The sequence below is a fragment of the Nerophis lumbriciformis genome, linkage group LG25, assembly GCF_033978685.3.
Source record: "Nerophis lumbriciformis linkage group LG25, RoL_Nlum_v2.1, whole genome shotgun sequence".
Lineage (NCBI taxonomy): Eukaryota > Metazoa > Chordata > Actinopteri > Syngnathiformes > Syngnathidae > Nerophis > Nerophis lumbriciformis.
In genome coordinates, this window is record NC_084572.2 from 11,446,606 (window position 1) to 11,466,047 (window position 19,442).

The 19,442-nt window shown below is 37.9% G+C and overlaps 1 protein-coding gene across 1 annotated transcript in view; it reads left to right on the top strand.

Annotated features, from left to right (window-relative positions):
- LOC133621587 (CD276 antigen homolog) overlaps nucleotides 1-15,023 on the top strand; it is a 38,266-nt gene extending 23,243 nt beyond the window's left edge. Inside the window, exons 5-8 of the mRNA XM_061983711.1 lie at nucleotides 4,722-4,838; nucleotides 14,246-14,290; nucleotides 14,376-14,433; nucleotides 14,528-15,023. Coding sequence (XP_061839695.1) covers nucleotides 4,722-4,838; nucleotides 14,246-14,290; nucleotides 14,376-14,428 — 215 coding nt within the window. The 3' untranslated portion in view covers nucleotides 14,429-14,433; nucleotides 14,528-15,023. The remainder of the gene's footprint in view (nucleotides 1-4,721; nucleotides 4,839-14,245; nucleotides 14,291-14,375; nucleotides 14,434-14,527) is intronic.
- The last annotated feature ends 4,419 nt before the right edge of the window (nucleotides 15,024-19,442 follow it).

The following is a 19,442-nucleotide window of genomic DNA, read 5'->3' on the forward strand; positions in this document are numbered from 1 at the left end:
CAGAAACTTGAGGGTTCCTGGTTAAAGCCCAGCATCGGCCATCATAGTCGCTGCCGTTGTGTTCTTGGGCAAGATACTTCAGCCAGCTTGTTCCAGTGACACCCACATTGGTATAAATGTACAAACCCCGTTTCCATATGAGTTGGGAAATTGTGTTAGATGTAAATATAAATGGAATACAATGATTTGCAAATCATTTTCAACCCATTTTCAGTTGAATATGCTACAAAGACAACATATTTGATGTTCAAACTGATAAACATTTTTTTTTTTTGCAAATAATCATTAACTTTAGAATTTGATGCCAGCAACACGTGACAAAGTAGTTGGGAAAGGTGGCATTAAATACTGATAAAGTTGAGGAATGCTCATCAAACACTTATTTGGAACATCCCACAGGTGTGCAGGCTAATTGGGAACAGGTGGGTGCCATGATTGGGTATAAAACAGCTTCCCAAAAAATGCTCAGTCTTTCACAAGAAAGGATGGAGTGAGGTACACCCCTTTGTCCACAACTGCGTGAGCAAATAGTCAAACAGTTTAAGAACAACGTTTCTCAAAGTGCAATTGCAAGAAATTTAGGGATTTCAACATCTACGGTCCATAATATCATCAAAAGGTTCAGAGAATCTGGAGAAATCACTCCACGTAAGCGGCATGGCCGGAAACCAACATTGAATGACCATGACCTTCGATCCCTCAGACGGCACTGTATCAAAAACCGACATCAATCTCTAAAGGATATCACCACATGGGCTCAGGAACACTTCAGAAAACCACTGTCACTAAATACAGTTTGTCGCTACATCTGTAAGTGCAAGTTAAAGCTCTACTATGCAAAGCAAAAGCCATTTATCAACAACATCCAGAAGCGCCGCCGGCTTCTCTGGGCCCGAGATCATCTAAGATGGACTCATGCAAAGTGGAAAAGTGTTCTGTGGTCTGACGAGTCCACATTTCAAATTGTTTTTGGAATTATTCCACATCGTGTCATCCGGACCAAAGGGGAAGCGAACCATCCAGACTGTTATCGACGCAAAGTTCAAAAGCCAGCATCTGTGATGGTATAGGGGTGCATTAGTGCCCAAGGCATGGGTAACTTACACATCTGTGAAGGCACCATTAATGCTGAAAGGTACATACAGGTTTTGGAACAACATATGCTGCCATCTAAGCGCCGTCTTTTTCATGGACGCCCCTGCTTATTTCAGCAAGACAATGCCAAGCCACATTCAGCACGTGTTACAACAGCGTGACTTCGTAAAAAAAGAGTGCGGGTACTTTCCTGGCTCGCCTGCAGTCCAGACCTGTCTCCCATCGAAAATGTGTGGCGCATTATGAAGCGTAAAATACGACAGCGGAGACCCCGGACTGTTGAACGACTGAAGCTCTACATATAACAAGAATGGGAAAGAATTCCACTTTCAAAGCTTCAACAATTAGTTTCCTCAGTTCCCAATCGTTTATTGAGTGTTGTTAAAAGAAAAGGTGATGTAACACAGTGGTGAACATGCCCTTTCCCAACTACTTTGGCACGTATTGCAGCCATGAAATTCTAAGTTAATTATTATTTGCAAAAAAAAAATAAAGTTTATGAGTTTGAACATCAAATTTGTTGTCTTCGTAGTGCATTCAATTGAATATGGGTTGAAAATGATTTGCAAATCATTGTATTCCGTTTATATTTACATCTAACACAATTTCCCAACTCATATGAAAACGGGGTTTGTAGCTTACCACCACCAAACTTGAATGTATGGGTTTATCAATGCACAGCACTCAGAGACAATTGTGAAAAAGGGCTATATAAATACAATTCATTCATTCATTCATTCATTTATAACCTTGCAAGCAAACACTAGGGTCAAAAAGTGTGATTCCTCCAGGCACCTCTTTAAGTCCTCTCCTTTTTGGACGTTTTTTCAAAATGTGGTTTGTGGAACTAAGGTGTTGCCGTAGCTTATTTAGTTCCGATGCAGTCAGTGGTCATTTGTTAGTTATACCAGTGGTGTTCCTCAAGGTTCCGTTTTAGGTCCTTTCTTTTTCATCATTTTAACTGTTCAACTGGTGGCTTGCGAGTTCAGATAAAAAAAACTTGTGAGAAACTAAAATGTTTTATAAATGTCCTTAAAAACAGCACAGCACTCCTGTAACTTTGACACAATAAACACAAACAAAATCAAATGTGTTCTGTAGCGGATGCTGGTTCTCTGGAATATACAAAATAAAATTAATAGTGAAGGGAGAAGTCTTTCCGCCCGGTCCTCAGCTTTCTGTAAATTTGGCCACCGAAACAATTTAGTTGAATATCCCTGTCATAGACCATTGTGGTGTCCGTAATAAGCCAGATTTGGACCACCATCTGAATAGGTCTTCAATACTGTGTATAGTTCAGAGCTGCCAAAACAAGTTCATCCATCTGTCGTCTTGGCAATTGAGCATGGATACCTAAAACCACATGTGATGTCGGAGTATTTCGACAAAATGTATGATTAAAAGATTAATCTTGTAACTGCACGTCTCTTAAACTATTGCAACATCACTGGATCAGGTCCTTCTTGTTCCTTATCAAGACTCAACTTCATGTTTTGGAAGCGTGTATGAGCTCAAAAGTTAACATGTCAACAGGGCAAACTTTTTTCAAGCTTTTTGCAGAGTGAAAGTAAACAGCGTTGCCAACTCCTCTAAAAGAAGCTATAGCTGTCCTAAAAGTCGCTAGAAGTAGCCAGATAATCAATAATTCATTGCAATGGACACTGTACGAGAGAGTATACGTTGTGGGTGAGATAAAAAAAGTGAGTCTAAAAAATGTTAGATATGATATGAACTGAAAATTTACTTTGTTCTGTAGATTTTTACCATTTTTCTATACAAATTTGTTCTCCATTGGTAAATGTTAGATTTTAGAATTTAATAAAAACTTGAGGGTTGTGACATGAATCTATTGACTGGCTCATGAACATGAACAACAGGATTGGGACATTGCAGTGATTCATTTTAGCGTCTGAAAAAACATTTACAATTGCTTTGCACATTTTGTTTTTGACAAATAGGATACCTTTTATCCTTAGCAAAAGAAGAGCAGGCAGCTGATCACACTTTCACTTGATTTCTGTAACATCGAGGAAGAAATTAAGGAAGCCAGCTTGAAAACTGTCTTAAAATCGGTATAGGTACTGTAAAGGAACGCAGGATTTTTGAAATCTTTATTAACACAATATTAGAGGGTTTTTCACTCGGAAACCATATATTAAATCCACCAACTGCATTAGTGGATGGTGACGCACTCTTGTGCTACAGAGGATGTAGGGTCCAGTCCATGAATTATGAATTTGTTTCCAATTGATTTAATGACAAATTATAACCTGACTCTCGCCAGATCCTTGTCGTTCGCTGAGCTCCACACATTGATCTGGGACTTCTCAATAAGAGATGTATTTCAGAAGCCAGGGCCTTGTAAAAAAAATCATTGTATGTGATTGGATAAACCACTTGTCCGTTATCTTGAATGACGTGCTACTTCAACCACTCATATCGGAATCAAACCGTGACGTTCACATCTATAAAATCCCGCCCGGCGATCCTGATTGGTTCATTATTTTTTGCTATCTGGAAGGAGTTTGCAATGCCTTCGAGTCCAGACCCTTGTGTTAAGCTCAGGAAACTACAAGGGTCTGGCAAGGGTCAGGTTAGACAAATTGTGTTAAAAACAAAAATCCAATATTTTGACCCATTTTCCCAGGAAATTTCCCATGTTTTAATGTACAAATGTTGACAGGTATGCATTGTTATGGCACAACATTATTATGCTTGCACCTGAAATACTGGGCAAATCTATCCAGTGATGTATTGCAGTGTTTCTTAAACATTGTTGGGCCGTGCCGCCAAAAAATATCTGTTTCTCTGCTCTGGTCGGTATAGGCCCCAGCGGTACTCAGTTGTAATACATTTGTCCACCACTTGTGGCAGTGATGACAATATCAAACATAAAAAGATGTCTAGAAGTTTCTCAAGTGCAAACATTATGACTAAAGTGGTGAAGCTGTATTTATATTTACACTTTAATTGTATTGACAGTTTAGTACAAACATATTCATTATTAATTTAGTTTATTTATTTTAGCATTATTGTATGTACAATTGTTTTTGTCCGTCCCTTCTTATGCAGTTAATTTGATTAGTACATATTTGTCTAATCAGCCTGACCTAACCCTAAGGTTCATGTGTTAAATAAATCAATATTTGTGATTAACACATGGTTTCAAAAAAAACAAGACTAAGATTACTAATTCAGTTTTAATATGTGAGTGGGCCCCAAGGTCAAAAAGATTATAAACTCCTGATGTATTGTATCAATAAACATAAGTATCTTTGCATTTAATTTAAGGGTTTTATTTCACAAAATATTTTTGTGAGTACCACAACTGATAAATAGTAATGTTTGATTTTTAGGATATATGATATTCTGTGGTGTTAAAAAGAATAACAAAAAGCGTGTTACAAAACTACGATGAGATCCCAACCATAAATTGTGTTAACTTTCCCTTTCACTTAGGGATCAAAGGGAACGTTAACAAAATATATTATCTAATAATCTAATTATCTACAAAGAAGTGTTCCCAGTAATTAAACATTATTTGTGCTGGTTTGTGTGCTCCTCCTGTTTGTCAAAACCAGATTTACTGGACCCAAAATGCTGTCATTTATTTCTGATCTTTTCAGGTCTGGGAAAACCTAAACAAGGCACTGATCTGGTCACTAAAATAATGGCGCCATTGGTGGTTTTGGGCACTATCATCATTGGACTGCTGCTGTGGAAGCGGATCAGCAAGGGATGTTGTAAGTAGTAGTGCGCTACAGAGTGCGTTCACATGTCATGTTTGGTTCAGTTAATATGAACTGTGTCTTCTGCGAGTATGGTTTGTTGGGTCAAGTTTGAACGCAATCATTCGCAGTGTACACCGAACGAGTGGGCCAAGACCCGTCTGCTTGCAAATTAACTTAGGTGCGGTTCATTTGTAAAATAAATAAATAAATGATAAATGGGTTGTACTTGTATAGCGCTTTTCTACCTTCAAGGTACTCAAAGCGCTTTGACACTACTTCCACATTTACCCATTCACACACACATTCACACACTGATGGAGGGAGCTGCCATGCAAGGCGCTAACCAGCACCCATCAGGAGCAAGGGTGAAGTGTCTTGCTCAGGACACAACGGACATGACGAGGTTGGTAGAAGGTGGGGATTGAACCAGGGACCCTCGGGTCGCGCACGGCCACTCTCCTTTTAGGTTTTGCTCACATTTTCTTACTTTTATTTAGACTCGCCGAGTTGGTGCTTTACAAAATACTTACAAAATGTGTTTTAAGAAATAAAAATAATATCAATATAAAACTTCAGTTGGAAATACTGAACCCTAAATATATTTAAAGGGGAAAATTATCACAATTTCAGAATGGTTAAAACCATTAAAAATCAGTTCCCAGTGGCTTATTATATTTTTCGAAGTTTTTTTCAAAATTTTACCCATCACGCAATATCCCTAAAAAAAGCTTCAAAGTGCCAGATTTTAACCATCGTTATAAACACCCATCCATTTTCCTGTGACGTCACATAGTGAATACAAACAAACATGGCGGAAAGAACAGCAAGATATAGCGACATTAGCTCGGATTCAGACTCGGATTTCAGCGGCTTAATCGATTCAACAGATTACGAATGTATTGAAACGGATGGTTGTAGTGTGGAGGTAGGTAGCGAAAATGAAATTGAAGAAGAAACTGAAGCTATTGAGCCATATCGGTTTGAACCGTATGCAAGCGAAACCGACGAAAACGACACGACAGCCAGCGACACGGGAGAAAGCGAGGACGAATTCGGCGATCGCCTTCTAACCAACGATTGGTATGTGTTTGTTTGGCATTAAAGGAAACTAACAACTATGAACTAGGTTTTACAGCATATGAAATACATTTGGCAACAACATGCACTTTGAGAGTGCAGACAGCCCAATTTTCATCAATTAATATATTCTGTAGACATAGCTCTTTTCCTGAAAGCTGATCTGTCCAGTTTTGGAGTTGATGTGAGCAGGCCAGGGAAGCTAGGGTCAATATTCTTCTCTTGCCGTGCTACCGAGGTCTTTTGTCCCTGAATTGCTCACACACTCCGGCAGATTTAATGGGGGTCTGGTGGCAGATTTCTTTGACTTTATCGTTGGAAATGCATCTGCTTTGAGTGTCGCAGGATATCCACACATTCTTGCCATCTCTGTCGTAGCATAGCTTTCGTCGGTAAAGTGTGCGGAACAAACGTCCAATTTCTTGCCACTTTCGCATCTTTGGGCCACTGGTGCAACTTGAATCCGTCCCTGTTCGTGTTGTTACACCCTCCGACAACACACCGACGAGGCATGATGTCTCCAAGGTACGGAAAACAGTCGAAAAAACGGAAACTAACAGAGCTGATTTGACTCGGTGTTTGAGAAAATGGCGGATTGCTTCCCGATGTTGTGACGTCATCGCTCCAAGAGCGAATATTAGAAAGACGTTTAATTCGCCACAATTCACCCATTTAGAGTTCGGAAATCGGTTAAAAAAATATAGTCTTTTTTCTGCAACATCAAGGTATATATTGACGCTTACATAGGTCTGGTGATAATGTTCCCCTTTAAAACAAACCTTTCACAAAGGGATCATGGCAAACTTGTGCGTTTTTTGATTACCCGGTATGCCTTTTTTTACTGGTGTGCATGCCCTTTTGCTCATTTTCTTTCATAAAATCTTGACTTCTTTCGTTCTTCTTGATTACCTTTCAAGGAACTTTTATCCTTTTTGCAATTTAAACCGTCCCAACAGCCTAAAACAACACAAGCATAGGGCATTTTTCTTTGAGAAAGGTAAAATGTTGCCCTGAAAGCGATGATAACAGACGCTCGCTGCCCCAACCCTTTGAGCCTCGTATAGTTATAACAAGCCGGATGTGACGTCAGGTGAATACAACCTATAGTCCTCAACTGATGTACTAGCATTTATTTCAGTATAAATATCACAAATTACATTACAAGACATCTTTGACAATCAAAGCATGATCACAATTTAAGATATTTTTCATGATGTTACTGTAGTTAAACTGAATGTGACACTATTATTGTGAAGCCGGAAGTGTGTAATTGGTTTGAAAAGAGGTGTATTGACATGTTTTGATGATGTGACAAGAATAAACTATATCGTTCCTTTATGCTGAGCTTTTACCCCATTTTACTTAAGCAGTTAGCGTAACAATCTACATGTTTTGTTTTCAATGCACTCAACTGTAATCTAAACATGGTGTGACACCAAGATGCAACAGACGAGATTGATGGGAGATGGTGAGGAAATAATACGATTTAATGAGCAAGAGAAAAATACTAACGAGGTCGTGGGGGGAAAAAGCAAAGAAGGCGAATTTTAAGTAAAAGCACAACGTCTTCTAAAAGCACAACCAATCTTTGATCTATCATTAGGCATAGCCAAATGAAACAACAGAGCATAGCATTGATATGCGATATAGAATAGAAAGTACTTTATTGATCCCTGGGAGAAACAACAATGAAACGACGCGGTCTGTCAGACATTGCTAAAATAAATAGGAGCCTGGTTGGCAAACGGGCTCAGGTGTGCCCTGGTTGCCAATCGGGTAGCAGGTTTGGATGCCTGTGCTTGGAAATGAAGAAGTGAGAACAGTGTTTCCCACAGGACAGGCATCTATTTGTGGTGGTGTGGTCGGGGGGCGGGGGGTGACGGCGGCAGCGGCGATGACCAAGAAGAACGCGGAGTTGGAATATAAGTACAACACTTTATGTACATATTTAGCTCATTAAAATTACCGACAGGAAGGCGAGAAACACTTTATTTCAACAGACTCTGGCGCCGTACCTGTCGTCAAAACTCCAAAGACCGACTGCACAGTTGCGCTAACAAAATAAGAGTCTCAGAAAGCTGGCGTGCACAAGCTAGCAAGCTACGGAGTTTGCGGACAATGTATTTCTTGTAAAGTGTATACAAAGGAGTACAGAAGCTGGACAAATAAGATGCCAAAAACCAACCACTTTCATGTGGTATTGGACAGAAAGGAGGACTTTTTTTCTCCTCCATTCGAAAATGCGGACATTATCAGCACCACTGTCTGATTCCTATCAATGCAAGTCATCAGAATCAGGTAATACACCAACTTATATTCTTGTCTTCATGAAAGAAAGGAATCTATATGTGTTAAACATGCTTGTATTATTTTTAAACACCTTTAACTTGTTAACAATATTAACTATATGTGTTAAACATGCTTGTATTATCTTTAAACACCTTTAACTTGTTAACAATATTAACTATATGTGTTAAACATGCTTGTATTGTCATTAAACACCTTTAACTTGTTAACAATATTAACTATATGTATTAAACATACTTGTATTATCATTAAACACTTTTAATTTATTAACAATATATGTTAAACATGCTTGTATTATCTTTAAACACCTTTAACTTGTTAACAATATTAACTATATGTATTAAACATACTTGTATTATCATTAAACACCTTTAATCTATTAACAATATTAACTATATGTGTTAAACATGCTTGCATTATCATTAAACACCTTTAACTTGTTAACAAAAACATATATTTCATAAATAAGTAAATATAAATTATATATATGAATGAGGTAGATCCCCACGACTTGATCAATTGAAAAGTAGCTCGCCTGCAGAAAAAGTGTGAGCACCCCTGAGTTACACCCATCTGAACAGGTCAGCCACCTGTTTAAAGCCCGATCACAGTTGAAATCTTGAAATGAAGGGCCTTTAATGGCCAAAACATTAACCTGGACAACATTTTAACAGCTGGTTGGCTCAGATTTTATTCTTTTCATTGCATTCACATGCTGCAGTGGACAGTGGACAATTTAGCTTCATTATTAATGCAGTATCTGAAGCACTGTCTCCACGTATGTTTATTGACAACAGGGTTATAACCTGGACACGTTAGCTCGTCGGTATGGTAACACGTGACGTGACAACAGCGGCGGTGTTAATGAAGCAGCGTCAGGCTGCTCATCGTGAGTGAAACGCTCGGTGAAATCGCGGATTAACGTTAAATATATGACGAGCCGCGAGCGATGCAGCTATAACTTATCTACCTACAACCTATATTACCCTCGTATTTTGATCCGGTCGGTCCGTTCTTTTACTCCGCCGTCTTCTTCTTCTTCTGGCCCACCAGGTGAATTAAGTGCTATTGGCGGAGTTACAATGCATAGTAGGCTACCGCCACCTACTGCACCGGAGTTGTAACTACAAGGTACATTCACAGACAGAGTCCCATTGCTTTTATGAGCGGTCGAGCGAGTCAAAAGCCAAAAAATCCATTTGTGGCGGACGTAATTCTTTCGTGGCGGGCCGCCACAAATAAATGAATGTGTGGGAAACACTGGAGAATAACAAAATAAGGGCCATAGGACAGGAACTGAAATACCACTCTGGGAAAAAGCAAACATGAGTCCAAAACAGTCAAAAGAGCGTGACAGTGTCATGGCGATCAAAGATAAAATTGTCTTGTCTTGTCAGGAGAACGATAATGTTCTCTTTTCTTTGTGCATTTATGCTCGCTATTTTCTATAGTGTTGCGAGTACAACTCTCTGCAAACAGAAGGGATCTGCAAGCGTGTCACATCCATTTTTGAATGGCAGAACACAGGGTTGTTGTTGTTGTGCATGTGCCACTTTAGCTCTTTAACGAGGCTCAGTTACAATCTGACCTTTGAGTGGCATAGAAATTAGAGGATGCCCACATAAGACATGAAAGCATTAGAGCAAAAGCTGCCATCTGACTATCACGCTGCAAAGTGGTCTGTTCCTTCATGTTTTCATCATCCACAAGTGGAATTTTCCCAAAGCTATTTTTGCCAGATGGTTCTCGTGTAAACAAGCCCTTGAATGTTAGTTTTAGTGGTAGTCTTCTATCTACTGGCACATTTCCCATGTCATTCCATGCTAGTTCCTACATGCACTTCTTTATTTCTAACTAGTTTGATGAGGTGTGTAAATTTGTTTCAACTTTTTCTTTGTGTGTTGCACTGGATTTAAATATATATATATGTTGTTTGTATATATAAATTTTTTTAAACATTAAGCATCAATACACTGAACAAAAATATAAACACTTTTGTTTTTGCTGCCACTTTTCATGAGCTGATCACAAAGATGTAAAACTTTTTTCCGAGTACTCAAGAGGCCTATTTCTCTTAAATATGATTGACAAGTCTGTCAGAATCTGCGATCTCTTCTCCTTTGCCGAGAAAATCCATCCATCTCATCCTAAAATGCTGATTAGTGCACAGGCAGAGGTGGGTAGTAATCAGGGCTGGAACTTACGCTGACAAATACGCTAACATACAGTAGTTCCCACACAGTCAGTGTAAGAGAGAGCCCGCAAGATATTTTTTATTATTGCAAACATGTTAAAAGCACAATTTTATTGTTGATTTGCATTTATTAAAAAAATGAAGGATTTGGCAAGCGAAATTTTTTGGTTTATTCCAACTATTTACCCAAATATACCTGTTACAATTAGGGATGATGTTTGATAAGAAATTATCGAGTTCAAGCCCATTATTGAATCCTCTTATCGAACCGATTCCTTATCGATTCTCTTATCGAATCCAGATAGGTTATTGTATATGGAAAAAAACACAATATTTGGTTTAACAAAAGCTCACTTTTATTTTATAAGAAAAAAATAAAAATAAAAAATAAATATTGACTGTTACCCCCCTAAAAAAAATAAAATATATTGACTGTTACCCAAAGTATATTAAGTGGGATTTTTCAGAAAAACAAATACATACAGTAACACAAAAACAACCTGTCTCTGTGATCACTATAGGTGTATAAATAATAATATAGTGTTAAAAAAAATCAGTCCCATGGGCACAAAACTGAAAATAATACAGCTCTCCAAAAAGTGCACTTCTGCTGCTATTGGAACATACTAACTACACACACTATGACACTAAGAACACCACAGTCATCAATCAACAATTCTTCCCCCCTTACATGAGAGTGAAGCCTGGCAATAATTGCATATTGCCTGTTCTGCCCTCACTATACATGTTGAGGTTATACAGCTTGACAGACAGCTAACAAACAATCCAAAGCAGATGAATCCATTTAGGCTCTTTATTGTTGATCTTGCTTTGTCTTTTCCTATCTTTACTTTTGTCTTGCACTGGACTGTTATTTTTTATTTATTTTTTAAACTGAAATACACACAATGACAAATGTATAAGCTATGTGATTCAATTAACATACTAAAATGTAATACACAATATGTAAATATTAGCTACACACAAATATACAGTACTATCATCAAACAAATACTTCTGAGTGTTGAAACTATTTTGATGGTGGAAATATACGACTGGCAGCCATTTTAAGTCCTCAAAACATCCATTGAAACAGTGCACAAAAATCGTTTTTCAATAAACATCTTAGTGTTAAGTTTGATACTCACTTTCCACCTTAATATTGAGTTACATAAACAAGTTAAACAGTTTACTTACAGACTTATCTTTTCCAAGGCTTGTAAGAGCTAACACAACTTGTCTACTTCTCAATTGTCTCAACCCGGAAGTGCCCAAACTAATGACACGTCGTATTTTCATATCGCCACAAGATGTCAGTAAGAGTCTACAATCAAATGGGCATAACATTGCAGGTTCCACAGGGCATTTCCTGTACGTGGGAAGGGATTACCGTAGTTCCCAGGGATTCGAATAAAGAACCAACTCTTTTTCTTTACTATAGTGGCCTCAATAACGGGAACCGGTTCTCAAAAAGGGATTCGAGTCCATGGAATCTGTTCTTTTCTTACCGAACAACCGGGAGAACCGATTTTGAACATCATCCCGAATTACAATATTGTAACAATTACACTTTTAAATACACTTTATATCATGGGTGTCAAACTTGTTTTCACTGAGAGCCACATCGCAGTTATGGCTGCCCCTTTTTTACAGTAAAATTCTGGTGACTGGGCGGACAGTTTTTTAGTCTAAAATATATAGTTGTTGTTTTTGCAATGTATTACTATAAATGGGAAAACGGTACCATTTTTTTTAAATGGAGCATTTTTGGCGACTGAGCAGCCAGTTGTTTTTCTTTACCGCAAAATCTATTGTCATTTTTACAACGTACAATTTAATGGATAACTTGAATATTTAGTATTGAATAAAAATACTGTATATGCAATTGCATGCAATACATGTATTTGTTTTCTGTCAAAAGGGAAAGAACGAAGACATTTAGTAATATTACAAAGCTTTCGTGGGCTACATAAAATGATCTGGCATCCAGGCCTTGAGTTTGACATCTGTGCTCTATATAGTTTTTAACTGAAACTGTTTAATGAAGCCACTCTATATTTTGATCAGACTCTTTTCTGTTGTCTAGAAACATGATTGTAGGAATGCTAACTGTGTTCTGAACTGTAACCCAAACTTTAGAATGATATTGATATAATACTTACACATGGTCCTATAGTTTTAATAGGATACACAACTTCCTCTTATCAACCGATAAGAGAAAGTTGTATTGCATTTTTCCTGGATTGACCCATACCCTTGGAAGGACTCGTTTGGCCATGAACAGTTCTACTGACACAGATGACAGCGCATGATATAACTATTATTTTTGATGATTCGTAAGTAAACATTAACATTGTCTCGTCTGACGTCATGTCGCTTTTTTAGTGTGTATGTAGTTGGAATGGTGGAATGGAGTCAAGCGTCGCTAGTGCTTAAGTTGGATTGGTTAAACAGCGTCATGTGACCCTGCCCGCTAGAAGAAGTTTCTCTAATGAATATGTATTTACAAGCAATTATAATAATGATGATATAAATATATATATAGGGATCGGAATGAAACTCAGTGTAACGGAGTAAAAGTAGTGTTTCTTCTATACAGAAAACAGTCAAGTAAAAAAACCTATGTTGCATTAAATCTACTCTGACAAGTGCAATTTATCCAAAAAGTTAATATCCGTATTTTCTGGACTATAGAGCTGCACCCAATACATTTTCAGGGAACATATTTTTCCATACGATAGCTGCACCTGACTATAAGCTGCAGATATATACGTTATAAAATGAGTTATTTACACAGAAAGATACTGTAAATGTGTATTTACATACCTGAATTGTTTCTAAATGGTGCCTGTAACCTGGCAGTAAAACGGCTGATCAAACAAAACAGAAGTCATCATCATGGACCCACTAGCTGCGGAAGCTGCTCTCCAATAAGCTAAAGAGACTCAATGATGTGACACCTTGGTGAGTTTACTGCGGAATTTGTAGAACTTAAACAATAGAAAAAGAATGCCATTGTAAGTTAATAATACAAACACTCGTACACGTGTTAGCATATTAGCTAATGCTAATGACGCTAGTGCCATGACATTACGATAGCATGTACAAATATGCATGAAAACAGTCCTACAGACATCAGACATGGGACGGTTTAGTAAATATAAAGTTTTATTGATATTGTAAAACTTACAACCATTGCTTGGAGTGATGACTGAAGAATCAATACGAGTAAAAACGCTAAGGATCGCTAAAAGATTGAACGGCACTCTGGTTGGAAAAAATAAATAAATAAAGCACTACCAGTAAATGGAAAGGACACTGTAGCACCTGCAGTAAGCAAACGTGTCCAAAAGAAGGCGCCATAGCACAAAAAATAAAACACCTTCTCATTGTATTTGCTTTTTTTTTTTTTTTTTTTGGAGAACTCTTTTTTATGGCTGTCAGCAAAAAAAAACAAAAAAAAAAATCATAAAATTGGCTGCACCGTCTTATAAGCCCCAGGGTTCAAAGTGTAGGGAAAAAAAGTAGCGGCTTATTGTCCGGAATTTACGGTAAATAAAAGTAAGGGAGTACATGTAGCGCATTCCTAACCAACCAATGATGATTACTGCATGCAAAGACATACTATTGACTTCTTCCAACTGGCACTTGATGGATTATCTCGGCAAAGGAAAAGTGTTGATTTGTCAATGGCCCTTTAGTGTACACAGAAAGTGGATAAGGGTCTATTCTACCCTGGTCCGGTTGATTGGCGTGCTCAGATGATACTGTGGAGTATGTTTGTGGAGTGAGTCTTTACCACGTACTGCCTCCACTAATGTTGTTGTGATGTGTGTTTTAGTTCAAGGGTTCCGCAGATATCGAAAGAAAGAAGATGCTGAGCAAGGTAAACCTTTGCACATTTGACTCTTTCTGGTCTGAAACATACGCACACACACTTCTTCTTAAATGCTTTGTGTTATTTCATCAAGGTAATCCAGAAGAGCAAGTTACCTTTGACCCACAATGCGAAGAGAACTCTTGAGTGAGGTATTTTTTCCTATAATACTATTACTATATTTAGTAACTGAGAGTGATTATAAGGCTCCTAATTTCTCTCCATGTCTGTGTCTTTGTCTGTTAGGAAATGTCAAACGCCAACATAACACCAGGAATGAGCAGAAATGATTTGTAATAATGTGATTGATTAATTGAGCCGTGAGAAACACTAACAGAGGACTAATCAGAACTATTGAGGAAGTATTAAGAAAAGACACTGACGGTGCTATATAAGCTTTCTATTGGACGAGGTAGTATGATTATATTATAGGACTTAAATAGGTCCTGCAGATATTCACTAATGGCCCTATTCTCCCATGTGCTTAAGTGGAAAAAAAGGTGCGCAACCACTGCGCGCCTTCATCCAAAATGCATGCTTTGGGTGGAGCAAGCCTTAAAGTACCATTAGAGTTTAGGGGGGGGGTTACACATATGCGGTCCTCTCCAAGGTTTCTCATAGTCATTCACATCGACGTCCCACTGGGGTGAATGTCGTTGTGGCTTGTGCAGCCCTTTGAGACACTTGTGATTTAGGGCTATATAAATAAACATTGATCGATTGATTGATAAACATGACAAAATGCCACACATTTGAATATTCCGCTACGAACACCTTTGGTCATTTCCATAGTTTCTACGGCACGAGAGTAACATTTCTGCGCTCTGACCATGTTATCAGATCAGTTGTACTGGAAATACGCAAACATTTAAAAGCAATCTGCTGTTTATCATTCACAATCCTTATGTAAAACAAGAACACATATGCTTGGCTTTTTATATGCATTCAAAATCGTAAATAAATAGCTAACAACTGAGTCAACAGATCTAGGGTCCTCAGTTGCGTTATATTATCTCTCTCTAAAAAAAAAACAGAAACCGCCAACAATACTCCATTTACATGTCGTCAACCACTCATTTTGATGATATTGATATTGTTATTATAAGCGCCAATGCAGACAGACTATTTTAGCGGCTCATTGATGGCAGTGAGCTAATGCTAGTTTACGCCAGTGGTCCCCAACCACCGGGGCGCGACCCGGTACCGGTCTGTGGACCGATTGGTACCGGGCCGCACAAGAAATAAAAAAAAAAATAAAGCATTTTTATTTTTATTAAATCAACATAAAAAACACAATATATACGTTATATATCAATATAGATCAATACAGTCTGCAGGGATACACTCCGTAAGCACACATGATTGTATTTCTTTATGACACAAAAATAAAAAATAAAATACCATACACCCCCCCGGTCCGTGGGACACATTTTCAAGCGTTGACCGGTCCGCAGGTACAAAAAGGTTGGGGACCACTGGTTTACGCTGCTCTTGTTGACACACTTTAAGCTGGCGGCTGCTTCTGCTTCGTCTCAAACTAGCAAAAGGTAAATTTGACATTATAATTCATGCATCTCTCACCTGGTAGTAGACCGATGTGGCCATGGTCCGACAGGCTGGTCAACTTTCACATCCCCGAGATGGCAAAAAAACACAACTAGACACTTGTTGCAGCAACTTTGTACAACCCTTCGTGAGGATTGTGATTGAATCTTTATCCAAACAGGATTATGTGAGCGTTCCGTCGGTCGGCATTCCAGCGAGAGTGGAAATATTACAGTAAGTGTTTGTTTTATTATGGTTTTAAATGGTTAGTTTGTATGTTCAGCACCTAGCAATGCTTTGGATGCTGGTGTCACAATAAAGTTGCATCTGTCGGGTAGCAGTCGGCTTTCAAAAACTTACTGCTCATCCTCTTTGTATGTATATATATACTAGGGCTGCGAATCTTTAGGTGTCCCACGATTCGATTCAATATTGATTCTTGGGGTCACGATTCGATTATAAATCGATTTTTTTCGATTCAACGCGATTCTCGATTCAAAAACGATATTTTCCCGATTCAAAACGATTCTCTATTCATTCAATACATAGGATTTCAGCAGGATCTACCCCAGTCTGCTGACATGCAAGCAGAGTAGTAGATTTTTGTAAAAAGCTTTTATAATTGTAAAGGACAATGTTTTATCAACTGATTGCAATAATGTAAATTTGTTTTAACTATTAAATGAACCTAAAATATGACTTATTTTATCTCTGTGAAAATATTGGACACTGTGTTGTCAAGCTTATGAGATGCGATGCAAGTGTAAGCCACTGTGACACTATTGTTGTTTTAAAATTTTTTTTTTTTTTTTTATAAATGTCTAATGATAATGTCAGTGAGGGATTTTTAATTACTGCTATGTTGAAATTGTTACTAATATTGATACTGTTGTTGATAACATTCATTTTTGTTTCACTACTTTTGGATTGTTCTGTGTCGTGTATGTGTCTCCTCTCAATTGCTCTGTTTATTGCAGTTCTGAGTGTTGCTGGGTCGGGTTTGGTTTTGGAATTGGATTGCATTGTTATGGTATTGCTTTGTATTATTTTGTTGGATTGATTAATGAAAAAAATAAAAATAAAAATAGATTTTTGAAAAATGAGAATCGATACTAAATAGTACAACGGGAGAATCGCGATTTGAATTCGATTCGATTTTTTTCCCCACACCCCTAATTGATTCCATTGATTTTTTGACAGTTAATATGAAACCCCTCCGCAAGCATACACACACACACACACACAAAAAAAACCACACAAACAGCTTCACAAATATTTCTATGAAACAGAACTCTTAACATCACAATTAACATCAGGGCGATTAAAATAATAAGTGAAACAAAGTTTGATCTACAAATTGATATTCCCATCCAGCAAGGAAGAAGAAGCTATTGTAGCTTGCATACACACACTACATCACCATGGCCTAACACGTACATGTGACAAGCACTGCCTGGATTGATACGGCCTTTTCAAATGTATGAAAGTTATATTTTTCATTGATTTTTAATGACATTTACGAGTGTTAAAACATTTTCCAACGACCCAAAAAGGGCATTATGGCAAAGTCCGCCTCTCAAGTAATGAGTTCGCCTTCATTCCAGACTTACGCACTTTTGCCTCACTTACGGTCCCTGTCGGCGTGTCCCTGGGCTGGATGTGAGAATTTGAATAAAAGGAACATGCATAACTTTAAGCGCGGAAAAAATACCTTAAGCGCGAATGGGAAAATAGGGCCATAAATATGCATCATATCCCGCTGGGACCCAGAAAAACAAAAGTTTTGAGTGCCAACTGAATAAGTTTTAGTCCCATCATTGTTTACATTTTTGATGAGACGAACAATACATTTATATATCAAACAAACAGAATGCAGTTTGTAGCTCTATTTGCCTATATTTTTGTATTCCATCCTTGTCGTAAAATTGGACATGGAAAAAAATCATTGCACAAATGTGAAATTTTCTTGATTTTGGCAATATGTAAATGTAGTGCCACTTTTTGTATTAATCGACATATGAATAACACTTGCATGAAGCGTTTTTTCCACACATGCCAACTTCATGCATGTGGCGTTTTCACTACAGAGGGGCCCGAGGCCCACTTAAGTATTAACACAAAATTTACAATATTACTCTTGTATTTAATCATATTCAATAAACCTTAAGCTTGGTCAGTACTAACCAAATATACTGCATAAGAAGGGAGTCATAAATAACAGATGAAAAGTCAATTAGCACACAATTATGTTGTGCTAAATAACTAAATGATGTTTCTTAAATAAACTGCCAATAAATTAAAGTGCAAATGAAAATACAGCTTCACCTCTTTAGTCATAATTTTTGCGCTTAAGTATCTTCTCTAAGACTTAAGCGCCAGACTTCTTCTCTTTGTTTGATATTGTCATTACTGCCACAAGTGGTAGAAAAGTGTATTTCAACTGATTACCACTGCGGCCCATACAGCTGAAAAACTGATATTTTATGGCGGCCCTCTCATACAATGGCAGAGCCGAGTATAGAGAGAGTTTGGCCAACTCGGTTTCAAAGTTGGCAGCAGCAAAATGGCGCCCTGGAGTCACGTGAGGGGCTTTTGATCAATCATTTAGGAGATTCTCTGGCCAAAATCTCTCTGATTGGTCAAAAACACCCTATGTGACTACAGGGTGCCATTTTACTGCCAATTTTTAAACCAAGTTGGCTATGCTCTCTCTATACATGACTCTGAACAATGGAACTATGTTTAAGAAACACTGCTGTAGTGCATTACGACCAATGCAATCCTTGGTCTCAGAAGATTAGAGTAGTTCCTTAAGTTAAAAGGCACCTATGGTGATTTCAAGGGTTTTCAAGGTTCAAGGGTTTTATTCGTCACATGCAGAGTACACCACAGTGAAATGCTTTTTTCCATGCTCTTCAGATATTGCGTACAGTGGGATCCAAACACTAGTTACTGAATCGAATACACTAAATACAAAAAAATACAACAATTTGAATAGCTCTGATGTACATTAATTACAAGACAATAAGTTGCACAATAAGTCCCAGTAGTTATGGTAGAAGTATCCGTACAAGTAAAAGTACAGTAGTCACATACAGTACCATACAGATTTTAATCTACATTTATAACACTTCCTTGTGGTCTAGGTCAGCGGTTCTCAAACTTTTTTTTTTTTTTTTACCAATTATCACCTCAGAAAATACTTGGCTCTCCAAGTACCTCCATAATGACCAACAATAAAATACAGTAGCGTAACAGGCCTAAGTATTCATTAACTAGGTTTTATTTAACAGGTATATTTAATATTTGGTCACTGTGAGATTGCACACCGTTTGAACAGTCACACTGTGTTTTGAATAAAGGGAAACAAAACACTGTACTTTAGTTAAAGTTAAAGTACCAATCAAGGGGATGCATTTGACCCATCCCCTTGATCACCCCCTGGGAGGGGAGCAGTGGGCAGCAGCGGTGCCACGCCCGGGAATCATTTTGGTGATTTAACCCCCAATTCCAACCCTTGATGCTGAGTGCCAAGCAGGGAGGTAATGGGTCCCATTTTTATAGTCTTTGGTATGACTCGGCCGGGGTTTGAACTCACAACCTACCGATCTCAGGG